The sequence below is a fragment of the Mya arenaria genome, chromosome 11 (assembly GCF_026914265.1).
Source record: "Mya arenaria isolate MELC-2E11 chromosome 11, ASM2691426v1".
Lineage (NCBI taxonomy): Eukaryota > Metazoa > Mollusca > Bivalvia > Myida > Myidae > Mya > Mya arenaria.
In genome coordinates this window covers 28,910,859-28,927,216 of record NC_069132.1, presented here as the reverse complement: position 1 = coordinate 28,927,216, position 16,358 = coordinate 28,910,859, and the positions used below count along the sequence as shown (strand labels likewise).

The following is a 16,358-nucleotide window of genomic DNA, read 5'->3' as shown; positions in this document are numbered from 1 at the left end:
AGCTTTACTCATTTAACTAAGGAGTGACCAAAACATGACAACATGGAACAAATGCTTCATGCATATATGATGGATATTGAATATTGGCATGGCCTTGCACTAAGGAATCATTTTCGTAGTTCAAACAAATGCAAAAGTAATCCAACCTGTCAAACATTTTATTTCAATTGATTCATCACAAAAAACACAAAACACTTGTGGTAAAATATTGGAATAGTAAAATTGAAATCTGACACATAAGTAGCAAACAATATGTCGCAAACATCTGTCATGACTGCCTATAAGTCCTGAAATCCCTCATACTGCTGTGATGGAAACTGCGCCCTAATCCTTTGAACTGCACATGATGGAAGTACAACACGCACCTCTCTTCCCAAATATCCCCAACACCATCTGACAAACTGGCGATATGCCACATATCTCTGTTGCCTGCAAAATAAGATGTCAAACCAATGTGAAATTATACAAGTAACTCCCAATTATAGGGGGTTAATTTTTATATGCGGTTATAATATTGATGATATTAAAACAAAATGAAGTTCTAAGAATATCATGTGATAGCATTCTAGTGACTGACAGAATGTAAATAAACTTTGAACCACATGCATTGATTATTTCTTTTATACAACTAAGACTTACTCATTATCTTCCTGTTGCGGCACTCCATACTGCTGTCTGTACTGGTAGTATGCAGTCTCTAGCACATAGCGGTCCAGGCAAACAGTGCCAAACCCGGGGTGGTCTGTTATACATTCAATGTCATGGCCTTCTTCATTGAACACATCCAGTTTGAAGTTTGTTTGTTCAACATCACGGCAGCATACCGATTCCCGCTCTGTATGCATAGCAATACAGCTATTGCATCTGCACCTAAAACAATTAAATCATCAAATAAACTACAAAATTACTATAATCAAGTTCTTTTGCTGGATATGGGATTATAAATGATAATCTAGATTAGAAATTTGATGTACAAAATAATTTATAAACCAAGCAATAGTTATGAAAATATTATAGTACAGATAGTCACGTTCATGTATTTTCAGACATTTCAGTTTTGACAAATGTTGAATTACACGACATTCTTAATTGTCACATGAATTACAAAATATAAAAACAGTGACACTGAATGACTTAAAACCAAACTTGTATTCAAATTGAATTTGCATTTTAACATTTTTGGGTATCGATTCCGCATAGATAAAGAAGTTCAAATTAAGTTTAGTAACTTTAGGTTACCAGTTCGTGTTGCCAATTCGATTTCCATCATCTCCGTCGTGAAGATCTAGACGATTAATGTCGTCTTCAATTAAATCATCCCTATTTAATGGTTCAAACTGATATGGAACAATGTTATTTTCAGCGTCATACGAGCTAGTATCCGAAAAATCAATCGATTCATCTCCGTCAGTTGTGTAATTCTCGCTGTCAGACATTTTGGATTCACGACTGTGACGTCACAGTCTGATCATCGACTTCGCACTTTTCCGGAAATATTTCCGTCATTTTCCGTACAGGTATGAAATGTAGCGTAATATACCGTTCGGAAACAGGTAAAATGATCGTAAATTTTCGTAAGAAAATTACCAATCAAAATATGATGCCGAATAGAACCTATACCGAAAAGTTTAAAATAAGGCTGCATAGTACCTTTAAGTTGTTTGTCGTGTCTTTTCCAGGTTTTGTGGACGTTCTATCGACACAGCAGTGTAAAAACAGTGAACATTATTATCATGACAGTAGTTTCCGTGTTATTCAAACGCTAGCATAACCCCCCTTAAAAGCTCGCTGTTCCGTGCATGACGCTGATATTATTCTTAACACTGTTGTTTAAAAAATTGCTTTTTCAACTCAAAGTTCTATGAAGCTTGAAGACGTTTAAACCTAACAAAATTTCACCGTACATTATAGTCCTTGTTTCTAGCATTGATTATTTCGATAAACGCTCTTCCAATAGTAATTTGAAAAATTGCTATATTCTTAAGTATACCATTTATAGCATAACTTTATACTCTTTGAACGCGGGAATATACTTAGTTACTGTTAAGATTAAGTTTGACTGATTTCTGAAGATCTTTTGATTCAAGAATCTTTGAACATTTCTCTTCATTTGGCTTAAGTATGTCCTAAGATAAAACCTTTCGGATAAGTATGATCCCTGATAATACATTTGACGACATAGATATATTACATGAATGTTTAAATCTGTATTTGCCAATACATGTATATATTTTATGTTTTGCATTCCTTACTTTTCAATGTAATGCTGGACATTATTATCATAATTAGATAAACAAGACAAAAGCAGCAACAACGTGTGTGATGTGCTTTATATATAACATCGTGAAAAGATATTTGGTTAATTAACTACTTATATTACATTTGAAAAATGATGGCACTTCCGACAATTAAGAACCAAAATGAACAGTTTAATAACAATTTATTAACTAATATCTAGTTTAAAAATGTTTCTGACAGGATCTTTCATCGAGGTCATATTGACGTGTAAACGTTGGATTTGCTACCGAAAAGCAAAGAACTGTATAGACATGGAATGTGGTTAGAACGAAGCCTGATTGTAAAAGATAATACAAGATAATACAACATAAACATGTCCGGATATATCGCCCTGAAGAGGAGCTTCGAATTAAAAATGGAATGGAATGGACTATATATACATTGTATGGAATGGACTATATATACATTGAATGGAATGGACTATATATACATTGAATAGAAATGTTGTTTTTTTTCTTCTTTTTGGTTGGTTTGGTATTTTTTGGACCTTTTAAATACTTCACCAACTTGTAGTGGAAGTAATTGGCAACATGTTCTCTTAGAGCGCCCTTAAAAGCAGTTTATACAATGTTTGAGTGTATTAATTAAAGAAAGAAATCTAATAAAATGAGGTATACATTTTAAGGCCAATAAAAGTCACGAGATCACTATTGAATCAGAATATCACATTACATTGAAAACTTTAAACTATGACGAACATCATTTATGCGTTGATATTTTTTCCATGTAGCATAACAAGCTCGTTCATAACGCATGATATTGTGACATGATGCAGGTACATATTAATAGTAGCGGTTTGGAATGTGTGATTTAATTATTCTTTAGAATACGTTTGCAGACATATAAACCGTAAGGTTTATTGAAAGGAAACAAAAACAAAAGACAGAAAACATTTGTTGTATAGATACGAATGTCATGATAATCTTCTCCTTTTGATTTCCACCAACAAACTCATTGTTTGTGTTTAATAGAACCAGATATATGGGATCTCTTAAAGAACACTTTGTTTTTATGAAAATGAATATTATTTAATCCAAACAAATCATTCGTCGTCAAAATTCTGTCAAATTGTTTGTGGTGTCCTTGTAAAGGGAAATTCCTCCGTTCAACATGTCATTGACGTTCAGGATGTTTTCATCTGCCAAATTATAAACAGTGATCTCCCTTGGCGAGCAGATATTTTCACCAAATAAGAAAACTAAGTATCTGGAATTTAGTTTACGTATTTTTATCATTGCAGTCTTATTTTTTTAATCTTTAAAATAAGTTAAAGTTGTATTTGTTTAAGCACGTATTTAACTGGATTCCAAAGCTTCAGTTAGTTGCAGAACTCGAATAAAATGCAATCATGGAATTAGTTATAGTACTTTAAAATATGTCCTAATTTTTTGTGATCCATTTGATATTGGATATAATTTCTATCTTAAAAGTGTTAATGTAATTAAATTTAAAACAGCTCGCGGCAGGCTTTGACTTTTTCCTCGGCAAATTACCAGATGTTTTATCTTTTATTCTGCAAAATAATTGAACAAGATTGCACAAAGATGCAGCCATTATCATTCCGTCTGTCCTAATGAAAGAGGAAAACCAGAGACAGTTGCATGTCATCTGAGACATGTCAATCTTACCATGTGGATAGAAGTCGCACTAACGAAGAAGAAAACCCACGCGTGTTCAATTTAAATAAATAAAAATGATTAAGATTAAACACAAAATCAAAGAAGTACATTAATTAAGTTATTTTTCCAATTAAAACTGCGATAAAATGTATATAATCAAAGTGACTTTCCTTTAAGGGAACACGTTTTGTGGACGTTCTACCGTCATAAAAATGTATCTAAAGTTTATATAACATAACTGTTTTTGTTCGTATTATTCAAACGCTATCAAAACACCCAATAACAGCGCGTTGTTCCGTGCAAGACGCTGACGTTTCGAAAGAACGTTTTCAATTCCATGTTCTTTAATGCCAAAAGATGCCGAAACCTATCCTGTTTTCAAAAAGAAAACTAGTTATTGTTTTAAATATCCTTAGAAAGTCTGCAGCTATGACTAAGTTTAATTGATTTCCTGAAAATACTTTGTTTCTAGAATCTTTACACATTTTTAAAATGTGACGTGAGTATTTCCTAGGATAAGATGGATCTGTGATAATGGCTACGACGACAAAGAGTGTTCATGAGTGTTTAATTCTCCATATGTCGAAGTATTGCATATTTCCGAGCATTATTGTCCTCTTGTTATTTTATCATTTCTTCATGCGTTCTAAATATGTGACTTGGTATGTATTTCTTATGGAATGAACATACTAATTTTCAAATATAAATGGAATTAAACTATACAGATAATGTAGTTAAAGACATCACATCTTCAATGTAACTAACGCTCGTTTGAAAGCGTATCTGTATACGTAACACACCATTTAATTGTTATTTAAATCAATCTTTAAGTCAATATATACTCAATTACTGATAATATCATAATTCTGGGGTGCATTTTGTGTGTCTGAATTGCGGTCTATTGTCCAGAATGTATTTTAAAGGCACCAGCGCCGTTGTACACTTCCCGTCGAAAGTATTCCAATACTATCGACTTTAATGATGTTAAACTTTCAACCTTAAATAAACGTTCATGTACAGACCCGTTGGTATGAAACTCAGAGTTTATTTGCACACACACTATCTCCTTCAATGGTGTATTTGTATGTACATGTATTTGTATTTGTATTTGTGTTATTTCAATTTCCGTTCAAAGGTACTGAAAGATTGATTCCAGAATCAAGATGGTCGATTTATTTTACGGAACGCTTGACTTGTATCACGTTTTATGTAAACAATACTGCTTTTCTATCAAAGGAAGGAATAAACAAATGGATGTGTTTCTCACGTTAATTTCCTGTTGATTTACCTTTGATTGGGTTTTGTAAACATGGATTATGCAAAACAGTTGAACGTTACTTACTTTTGTCGATGACACAGTCAAAGACAAAATGGACAGGTAGATTTAATTATACAAGGCATATCATTTACTTCTCATTTGAAAATAAGGTCACAGAATGCGTTGCCTTAGTAAAATGCACTATTTGAATTAACCATTTAAAAAGTATTTGGTTTAACCAGTATTTATTTTGATAATATAATGATTATACACATATAGTAGTTAGTTGACTTATCATGATAATCGGTATTTTTAAGTATAAATTAGCAAGAAAAAGGTGCTACTATCAATTTAGGTACACATTAACAAAATTGAGTAGAAAGATTTTTTTTTAAGTCTCTCTCTTCTGTACATCGTTAGAAGAACTATCATGTGGTGTGAAAAGAAATACCAGAGTTGACATGCTGACAATTTTAATTAAAAAAATAAACAAATATTGGTATTTCTACAATGGATGGCGTAATGAAGAGGGATTGATATTTGTTTATATATAAAATTACATACATGTATAAAAACATCGTGTTCTACAGAAAATAGAAATGAAAATATAAAAATGCTTATGCACTCTTTGCAAACGCATGTGAAAATACTAAAGATAATATAAATATAAATGGACCGCCATAAAAAGAGCTTTAATTTGTTCTTAGCTAAACAAAGCCCACTAACGGAACTTCACTAGACTTATTGCTTCTATATTTGGGTATAAAAATATATGCAAAATCCTCTGGATCAGATATGTACATAGTGACAAAACTTTGTTAATGTGTTTGAACAAATATGAACGTGTCAATTTAATTGAGTACCTATTTTGAATTACCAGTCTTATAGAATGAAACCACTTCGTGTTTTGTTCAATTTAAACTGCAAAAAATAAATCGAAAGCTTTGAGACTATTGAATTTCGTTAATAAAACTTAAACAACTGTCCTAGTTTCGTGCCCGTCACTAACTGACTGTTTATACACTCATTATGCACCAGTCAATTGTAACCACGCACCCCCCCCCCCCCAGGTCCGGGGAATAGCGGGGACTTTGACTGTCGGTCCAGCCAACCACGGGTAAAATCCCCACCAAATGCCCTCGCATCACAGGGACCCTAGGCAAGGCCTAATCCCCGCTATATTTGTGCGAAGACAAAACCACCGCATTCACCCGGCACTGCGGGGCCACCTGGAAAGTAAAAACACGGCCCATATCCCCGGCTATCCCCGGTATACCCTCGGACCTGGGGGGCGTGGTTACAATTGACTGGTGCATTATAACTGACGACACTCGCAATGCAAATTCGAACATTCTATCCACTAATTAAGAAATATGTTTCAAAGTATTCGAAATGTACAGGTATTAAATAGTGTAGCAAACCCATCAGAGAGACAAGTGTTTACTTACTGTGAAGGGGAATATAGTAGGAGTCAAGTTAAATATTTGCTTACTTAAGATCAGCCATTACCAATGTATTGTCTTCGTTGGGGCAGCACATTAATCGGTCTCAACCTAATGGAAGAGGTTTTAAAACTGCTCTGTCAATACAATTATATAACAAAGCAAGGACTGACGTTGTTCGGGCAAATACAATGGTACACTAATAACATTTTTTGTAACTATGCCTTCAGCATTGTTATTGGAGACAGCAGCTTAATATGAGTGTATTGTTTTTGGTGCTCTCGTTGATAATATTGCCTTGATGTCATTATAAAAAATGTTCATGTATTATGCCTTCATTCGTTTATGCATTTATGCTTTTAAAACCTCACGGAAAATATTCAATTTAAGCAATATCGAAATGCATCCGGTTTGAAAATTCTTTCTATTTAAGAGCTTAACTGTCAATGCTTTGTTATGAAATCAATTGTCATGATAATAAAGAATAAAGCACAAAAGAAAATCCCTGTTCTTGCTGAATTACTCAGGACATATTGAAATGGACTACGATCTCATATGATGTATCACGTAACATCGGATTGGACTTGAATTGTCGAGGGGAAAAAGAAATAAGGCACAGAAAAGAATTAAGACGTTCTTGTTGTTTTTTACTTTAATAGAAGCCATGTTTCATAATCCCTGTGTAAAATGCATGCATAAATTCTAGTTGCAGAATGGCTATTTCTTTGAGTTATAGCTTTATCTTTAAGTTGTCCATTAAAGCAATAACTTAGCTATAACAAGGGTTTTTATTGACCCCCACACATGTTTAAAATACGGACACTTGTTTGAAATGGGTTTATGTGCATAAATATGGCTTCATTGTCTACTCATAAATTCATGACATTGAATGCATTGGCCTATTTCGATTGTAAATAAGTTTTAGGTATCGCGCTCCAACAGGTCCCAAGGACGCGCTCAACAATGGATAATAAATCAAGCGATGAGTCCTGTATTTCTTTTAGGACATTAAACTTGTCTTCATTTGATAACAAGTTGAATTGACTTCAACGGTTTATACAAAAGTACAGTCGTCAGTTCAGCAGGTCAATCACTCAATCAATCAAATCTTTATTTCCTCCTATACAGAAGATATGCAAATACATTTACAACTTGTAAAGTGCTCTAACATTGAGCAATATAGAACAAGTTAACACAATAAACAAGGAAAACGTATCTAACATAAGTATATATATGTATATATTAAGTTACACATATGTACATTGGATGCTTTTGTTTTTAAGTTTTATATTCTATTTTTTTATTTTATAACGTGTCCACATTGTTATTTGAGCTAACGATTTATTTATTTTTTCTATTTAATTAGTGATTATAAGCATATCAGTAATGAGTATAATAACAGGTATATTTAAGAATACGATACATGCATTGCATACAAGTATTGCTGTGTAATCACCATAACGAATCAGAACAAGAGGCTTTTACGGCAACATGTTTCTATACTGTTCGGTTAAACTGTGTACTTAGATAAGTTGAGGTAAAATGATTATGATTATGGTTAAAATCGGTAGTTGATTAGCAACCAAGTTACGGTCATTATGTTAAGCGCTATTAAATGTCGCTTAAGCAAACTCTAGCAAAAGTATGCACGTATACACCGTAATGTATAATTGTATGAACATTGCAGAAGTAGTGCGTTGTTGTCGGTGTCTATAAAAGGTTATAAAGGTGCTCCGAGAAGTCGCAGAGTCCATTGTATATGTTCTAAGTTATTTAAGCTTTCATAGTCGTGTCCATTCAAAATAGTATTCATTTGTGTAGTAAAGTCTTCCCTGATTGCCAATGTGTGGTAACACTCGCTTAATATATGTACAAGCTCTTCCTGAAAGGTTAAATTACACTTAGCACAACGTCTGTTTCGTAAAATCGAAGGTCTGCACCACAATTTTGCTATAATCCTTGCTGTGTGACGAAAACTACTTTTTCTTGAAATAGTATACATAATAGCAGGTTGTACACATAAATGAAGAATACGAAATAACATAAAATCGCAATCATTGGAAGTACGGATATCCCAGCATAACTTGCATTTAAGTATAACAGCATTGTTAACCATGCGTTTCCAAGTTTGTTTATCTGGGGTGGCTCTTTCTACGGAGAAGTAGCTATCTAGCACAAATTGCAGGTTGTATTTGGTCAACAGCTTACATATATCTGGTATAAATCCTCGTTTGATTGAGTTGTTATCAAGAATGTAAGAAATATATTTTCTCACAAAGATTTGCTTGCTAATACATTTGTTTGGAAGCATTAACAACTTGTGTAAGAACATCAGTTTTCTTTTTTCGACATGGGTGTCTAACTTAGTTAATCCTAGAATAGATTCCGACATATCCGATCTGGTAGAGATAGGCAGTCCTTGTATCTTTTTGGCTACGAAGTGTTGGAGACGGTTAATGGCTAAGGTGTCAACGTTAGTCATAGAGTTCCAGAGTTCGATCTGGTAGAGATAGGCAGTCCTTGTATCTTTTTGGCTACGAAGTGTTGGAGACGGTTGATGGCTAAGGTGTCAACGTTAGTCATAGAGTTCCAGAAATCGGAGCCGTAGAGAGCAATGGGAATTACATTTTTTTTGTAAAGACTTGTGGATACTAAGGGATTCACACCGAGAGAGTGGGCACCCTGGCCCACCATTGAAAAAAAGCATTTCTAGCCTTCTGTAAGTGTTAGATTTATAGACATTGATATCAACGTGCCAACGTTTACAGTAACTATACACAATATACACCATGCATTGCAGCTTATATGGAGATAACGAGATGAGAGAGATGTCGTCGGCAAATGTCGGGCTGCCGCAATTAACAGACATAAGACGAGAGCCATGCTTACTTATCTCTAAGTCGTGTAATAGGCTATCGAGATAAACGAGATAGTAAAAACTGGACAAGACCCCCCTCCCTTGACGCACGCCGCGAACTACGTCGAAGGTATCTGACATTAGTTCTTGACAAACACGTACGGTGCATTTGAGAGATTCATAACTTGATGACCCTTAGTAGTTTAAGCCCTTTAAGACCTTTAAGGCCAAGTTGACCTAATTTGAGGAGTAATGCTGGTTTTATGTGCATTTTGTCACTGATTTATGGGTGTGCGTTCAACCTTACAATGAATTTATACGGATTGAATAGGTAATACAAAAAGAAAAAATGTGCTTATGAACTATCTGACAGAGCAATTCTATGTTACAATTATAATGCTAAATCATGTCAGAGACAAAGGGCCCTTTTCTCCCACCCCATATAAGAAGATCCAAATATTTGGTCATGCTTGAAATCATTATATCGCACCAGGAAAAGATAAAAAAAGTACCCGTATGTAAAGCAGTAAATATATATTCATATTAACTGTATTTCTTTACCTGAGATGGGAGTAAACGCATCTACCATGGCCGCTCGAATAAGAAAAGTTCATCCCAACCCTCGCGCAGGGTGTTCGGTGAAAACTCGGTGAAAACTCGGTAAACTTCGTTTCCGAAAAACACCCTTCGGTCGGGTTGGGATGTACAAAAGGACGACCATGGAAAACACATACTCTTCCATATCTTAGTAAAGCAATGTATACAAAACATTTTACTGTTATATGCACCTAGCTCATATTCGAGGCAGACGTCAGGAGGCCAAAGTGAAATATATTTGCCGATAAACTTATCTTAAAATCAATTTTTTGATAACAGTCGTTCTTTGAAAAGGGGACCAATTAAGACAAACAAATTCAAGGATCCTAAATTTGCAAGTCAGTGGATGAAAAAGAGGGAAAGTAACCAATGAGGACATCCTGACTTCTATCGACATCATGCAATTTGTCTTTAAGGCCTCCGCTGCCCATATTTATCCATATTGTTCATTCTTGGTACAATGTTAAACAAACAGGAAACTCTCAATTATTCCTATCATTTTATGACGAAAAATAGCACGGTTATGTTTAGTTTGCTGTACAGTAAACTTGACGTATTACAACCCTTGCGTTATAAATGGCAAATAATCATACTTTCATAACAGAGAGTTTGTTTGACGAACACTTATCCGAACATTACTTTAAATAAGAGAAATATTTGTATAAAATAAATCTATGCTATATTTTGCACAATGCAGGAAAGCCGCCTGGCTAAGCGGATACCGATTCTGCCAATATTCATGATAAGCTTGGCGGACAGAGGAGCAATTTGTTCACAGCTAGCTTGTTAACACCAGTGGCCAAGTGGGCAAGTGTTTGAAAAAGCTGTTCAAATAGACTACTGGGCCTATAAGAAATATTTGTATATTTACATTTAATTTCTCAATACATATCGAATGAAAGTAAAATCTGGATGTTTGAACATGAGCTATCTACAAAGAGAAATGTATTAACAACGCAAACTGGTTAGAGTAGAAACCAGTCGCATGAATTAAATAATAGCAATTTTGCCAACATGTGGACGCTACAAATGATAGATACTATTTTATATTTCAGCAATTCTGGATTATAGATAAGGACTGTTAAAATGTGTGTTTAAAATAACGGGAGAAATGTTCATACTTCTTTTGTATGCATTTGTTTATGATGGGCATGTGTCCTTCCAGGCACTAGGAACTTGTGAACGATAACAAACATCGTTTATTAACATTGCTATATTTAATAAACAATAATCTGACTGAACTAGATTTTACAGTTCGTTAATCTAGTTTAATCTCAAAATGGTTTCTATCTTCCAACACCGGGCCTTTCAGTGTTTTTACGCTCTGTATTTGCTTACATTCGCAACTGCTGCAAATGATTCAAGCGATGAGAGACAACCTTTGAAAGTATCCTTTCTAAGCTCAACGAGTGGAATTAAGGGAAATTCTAAATATTTTGCCGGAGCATTTTTCACAGCATTGGAATTGATCAACAACAATTATACACTATTAGAAGGGTACCGACTCGAGTATCTGTTCAACGACACGAAGGCAAATTCTCTTGACGCAATAAACGCTATGACGTCACATTATGGAAACGAGACAATAGGGTTTATCGGCCCTGACGAATCTTGTCAGTGCCAGTCAACGGTTGCGGCGGCTTGGAATCTACCTATGATTGGCTATGTAAGTGTCTTAAAAATCAGTTCCAACCTATAGATTAGAGTAGAACATGGAATGCGGGATTGTTGCTAACATATTTTAAATGTTTGTTTGTTCGCTGTTTCGCAAAAATTGTTATTTCGTTCCCTATAATTGTTTATTTATACGAGGCTCTCTGAAGATTCCAATTCTGTAGATATAAAATTGCAGTAGTGACCAAGGCAATGCCGACTTAATTCCATATTGATTGCAAGCGTCTGATAGTATTCTATATTGTGTCACCTTCTGGTAGCTGTTTCTAAAACACGACGCTTTTCCAGCAGTTTTTTTCTGAAAGTACGCGCTTTTTACAGCTCAAAATAATATTTATTTACGGTAGGAATGAAATGGTTTTCGTTACTAGCTTTTTAAGCAATTTTCAATTGTAATTTTAAATGAGAATCACCGTTTTATTTGTTGAAGAAAATTACTTCTGGTGATTTATAACGCTTGAAATGTTGGTGTATAAAGTGAAGAAATGATATGATTGACAAGTTTGGAACCTATTTGTTTAGCCATGTTCAATAAGTTTGTGAAAATTCACGGGTTGCTAAATGGGGATTAATCCCCAAAATCTTAAAAATAAGATTGATACCATTAATCTTTCAGCTAGATATAAATAAGCATTGGAATATACCGCCAAGTATAAGTTTCGGTTTCAGCATGTTGATTTTTTCGCATTTTGTTTCGGAATAATATTTTTGTCTAAAATGAACAATTTAACATTTAGCTTCTTTTATCTGTGTGAAATGTATGTTATAAAAAGGCTTTCTAATTCATATGGAAATCTACGCACTTGTTCTTGCGCTGAGTACTACTTCTCTGCCCGAGAAATCATAAATTGTCGTATACAAATTTATTACCTATAAGTACCTATTAAACATTTTTACGCAAGCGGCTGATTAAATACGATTCAATAAAATGTAGGTATCAAATTCAAATATGATGCTGTACAATAAATCATTGTGACATTGTACATACGTTTTAATTTAGGTCTGTGGGCAATTGGCGTATCATCGCATGAAATTGAAGTTTAGACTTTCAGAGGATATCCAGCCACAAAATTACAATTAAAAAGCCATCACCTTTCACAATAATATACCTGTGTCTTACTACTTTATTATGTATACAAAATATCTACGTTACTTTTGAATTACAAAACGAGGAATTTACTTCTTCTCCTTTGATTTGTGATCTCACATGCTGAAAATGGTTGAGTGTTGAGCGTATCGGACCCTGGATCAGAAAACCCCGGGTTCACTTGGGGCCTCTTCGATGATTAGTACCATAATGGTCATAAATGATTCTTAATCACATATTTATAGCAGAAACAAAATACAAACATTCGTTGCTAAAAGGTTGAACAGAGCTTACGTTTCATTTTCATCATTTGTGACGTAAAAAAGAATCTTACCGCAACCTTTACCAAGCTGCCAGCCAACCTCTACCAATTAAGCTTGCATCAATACATAACTGCATATATTGACACACATGCTCCTCTATCTAACATCCATCAGAACACAACTACAGGTATTAACACACGTGAACCTTTACCAAGCACCCAACCGTTCACAACAGCATGTTTTGTCACATGTGTATGTAAGCTTATTTATACTCGCACTCGGGCCTTGCCCATTCGGCGCGTGCTCCGTTAAGATTTTTTAGTCATTTTAGGTTTTTTTGGAGCATAGTGCACAGACAGAATGTAACCCTGGTTAGAGCTACCCTGGTTCTTCAACGTACACCAGTGTATAGCACTGTCACACGGGACCCCCATTTAATGTCCCTCCCGAAAGACGATTAGTATTTTATAGTGATGCTACGGGAAATCGAACCTGCGACCCCTGGATTGATAGCAAAGTGTGTTACCACTTCACCACGGATCCGCCACGGTTGTCGCTATGCACCTCTACCTTATATACATCCGTACAAAACTGCATATATTGACACACCTGAACCTTTACCAAGCTTTCATCAGAACTCAACTGCATGTATTGAATTGACACACATGGACCTCTACTAAATCTTCAACAGCACACAGCTGCATTTACTCATTTAGATCGTGATTTAAACAATTATTTCCTTATCAAAAATCGTCGACACCATAAACTATACATTTACCTTGGTATACCTGAACCACAACAAAAATTTAGGAATTTAGTTTGTTACTGGAAGTTATATTGCGCAAAGTATCGAATCTTAATGAGTAAATAGTGCATTTAACATGCATTTTTGAAAAGGTTCAGTAAAAACGCTAAATGCAATTCGAAATATACGCGTACAAATTTAACAACACATTATATTTGTGCAACGAGTATGAACAAATTATGCACTTATGCCATGTATATTCAATATTTACATATATATATATCAACATCAAAGTTAATGGAAGTTGAAAAATAATATATATCTAATATTTATGTGAAACGCACCAAATGCTTAAATTAGTGGAATGCGCAAACGAAGTCCCTTACCATGGCAATGTGATGTCCATTGGGGTTTGAGATGTCCTCTGCATTTTGTGCGTGATTTCTGACGGCGGCCACGTCATCCGTTCACAATGATACAATAAGGAGCACCATACAATACATACATAGGGTGGGACATACTGACTTAATACATGAATGTTATCGCTGCCAAATATATACCTCTAAAGGCTAACCACACCTTTAACATTCTTGTATTGAACAGCACAAAAACCTCGTGCATTTCCTCGGATCCTTCCGCCAAACGTCTCCGCTCTGAAGCAGACACATATTTTCAATTTTGAAACGTAAACAAGTATATATATGGAAACACATGAGCCTCTATCAAACAGTATACAACTGCATGTATTGACACACGTGAACCTTTACCAAGCACCCATCAGTCCACAACTGGATGTATTGACACACGTGATCCTTTACCAAGCACACATCAGTAAACAACGGCATGTATTGACACACGTGATCCTTTACCAAGCACACATCAGTAAACAACTGCATGTATTGACACACGTGAACCTTTACCAAGCACACATCAGTAAACAACGGCATGTATTGACACACGTGATCCTTTACCAAGCACACATCAGTAAACAACGGCATGTATTGACACACGTGATCCTTTACCAAGCACACATCAGTAAACAACTGCATGTATTGACACACGTGATCCTTTACCAAGCACACATCAGTAAACAACGGCATGTATTGACACACGTGATCCTTTACCAAGCACACATCAGGAAACAACTGCATGTATTTACACACGTGATCCTTTACCAAGCACCCATCAGTAAACAACTGCATGTATTGACACACGTGAACCTTTACTAAGCACCCATTAGTAAACAACTGCATGTATTTACACACGTGAGCCTTTACCAAGCACCCATCAGTTAACAACTGCATGTATTGACACACGTGAACCTTTACCAAGCACCCATCAGTCCACAACTGGATGTATTGACACACGTGATCCTTTACCAAGCACACATCAGTAAACAACGGCATGTATTGACACACGTGATCCTTTACCAAGCACACATCAGGAAACAACTGCATGTATTTACACACGTGAGCCTTTACCAAGCACCCATCAGTAAACAACTGCATGTATTGACACACGTGAACCTTTACCAAGCACCCATCAGTCCACAACTGGATGTATTGACACACGTGATCCTTTACCAAGCACACATCAGTCCACAACTGGATGTATTGACACACGTGAGCCTTTACCAAGCACACATCAGTAAACAACGGCATGTATTGACACACGTGATCCTTTACCAAGCACACATCAGGAAACAACTGCATGTATTTACACACGTGAGCCTTTACCAAGCACCCATCAGTAAACAACTGCATGTATTGACACACGTGAACCTTTACCAAGCACCCATCAGTCCACAACTGGATGTATTGACACACGTGATCCTTTACCAAGCACCCATCAGTCCACAACTGGATGTATTGACACACGTGAGCCTTTACCAAGCACACATCAGTAAACAACGGCATGTATTGACACACGTGATCCTTTACCAAGCACACATCAGGAAACAACTGCATGTATTTACACACGTGAGCCTTTACCAAGCACCCATCAGTAAACAACGGCATGTATTGACACACGTGAACCTTTACCAAGCACCCATCAGTCCACAACTGGATGTATTGACACACGTGATCCTTTACCAAGCACACATCAGTAAACAACGGCATGTATTGACACACGTGATCCTTTACCAAGCACACATCAGTAAACAACTGCATGTATTGACATACGTGATCCTTTACCAAGCACACATCAGTAAACAACGGCATGTATTGACACACGTGATCCTTTACCAAGCACACATCAGAAAACAACTGCATGTATTTACACACGTGAGCCTTTACCAAGCACCCATCAGTAAACAACTGCATGTATTGACACACGTGATCCTTTACCAAGCACACATCAGTAAACAACGGCATGTATTGACACACGTGATCCTTTACCAAGCACACATCAGGAAACAACTGCATGTATTTACACACGTGAGCCTTTACCAAGCACCTATCAATAAACAACTGCATGTATTGACACACGTGAACCTTTACCAAGCACCCATCAGTCC

At 35.6% G+C, this 16,358-nt stretch overlaps 2 protein-coding genes across 4 annotated transcripts in view; one reads left to right on the top strand and one right to left on the bottom strand.

The window, feature by feature from the left end:
* The window catches only part of LOC128208159 (guanylate cyclase 32E-like), a 107,165-nt gene that overhangs the window by 10,971 nt on the left and 79,836 nt on the right, over nt 1–16,358 (top strand). Inside the window, exon 2 of one of the 3 annotated variants that reach the window (XM_052911573.1) lies at nt 9,418–9,604. The exons of the other annotated variants lie outside the window; for them this stretch is intronic. The gene's annotated coding sequence lies outside the window, so the exon portion shown is untranslated. The remainder of the gene's footprint in view (nt 1–9,417; nt 9,605–16,358) is intronic. 3 annotated transcript variants of the gene reach the window in all.
* LOC128208161 (P2X purinoceptor 7-like) lies at nt 143–1,530 on the bottom strand. The gene is made up of 3 exons (XM_052911577.1): nt 1,240–1,530; nt 640–870; nt 143–429 (listed from the first exon to the last, which is right to left on the bottom strand). The coding sequence occupies exons 1-3, from the start codon at nt 1,434–1,436 to the stop codon at nt 279–281; spliced, it is 579 nt and encodes a 192-aa protein (XP_052767537.1). The 5' UTR covers nt 1,437–1,530; the 3' UTR covers nt 143–278.

Excerpts from the sequence above, each read along its gene's own strand:
- LOC128208161 (XM_052911577.1), bottom strand. The coding sequence starts at position 1,436 with ATGTCTGACAGCGAGAATTACACAACTGACGGAGATGAATCGATTGAT. Across the intron at positions 871-1,239 it reads CGAATTGGCAACACGAACTG|GTGCAGATGCAATAGCTGTA; the intron begins GTAACCTAAAGT and ends TAATTGTTTTAG. Across the intron at positions 430-639 it reads CCGCAACAGGAAGATAATGA|GCAACAGAGATATGTGGCAT; the intron begins GTAAGTCTTAGT and ends CTTATTTTGCAG.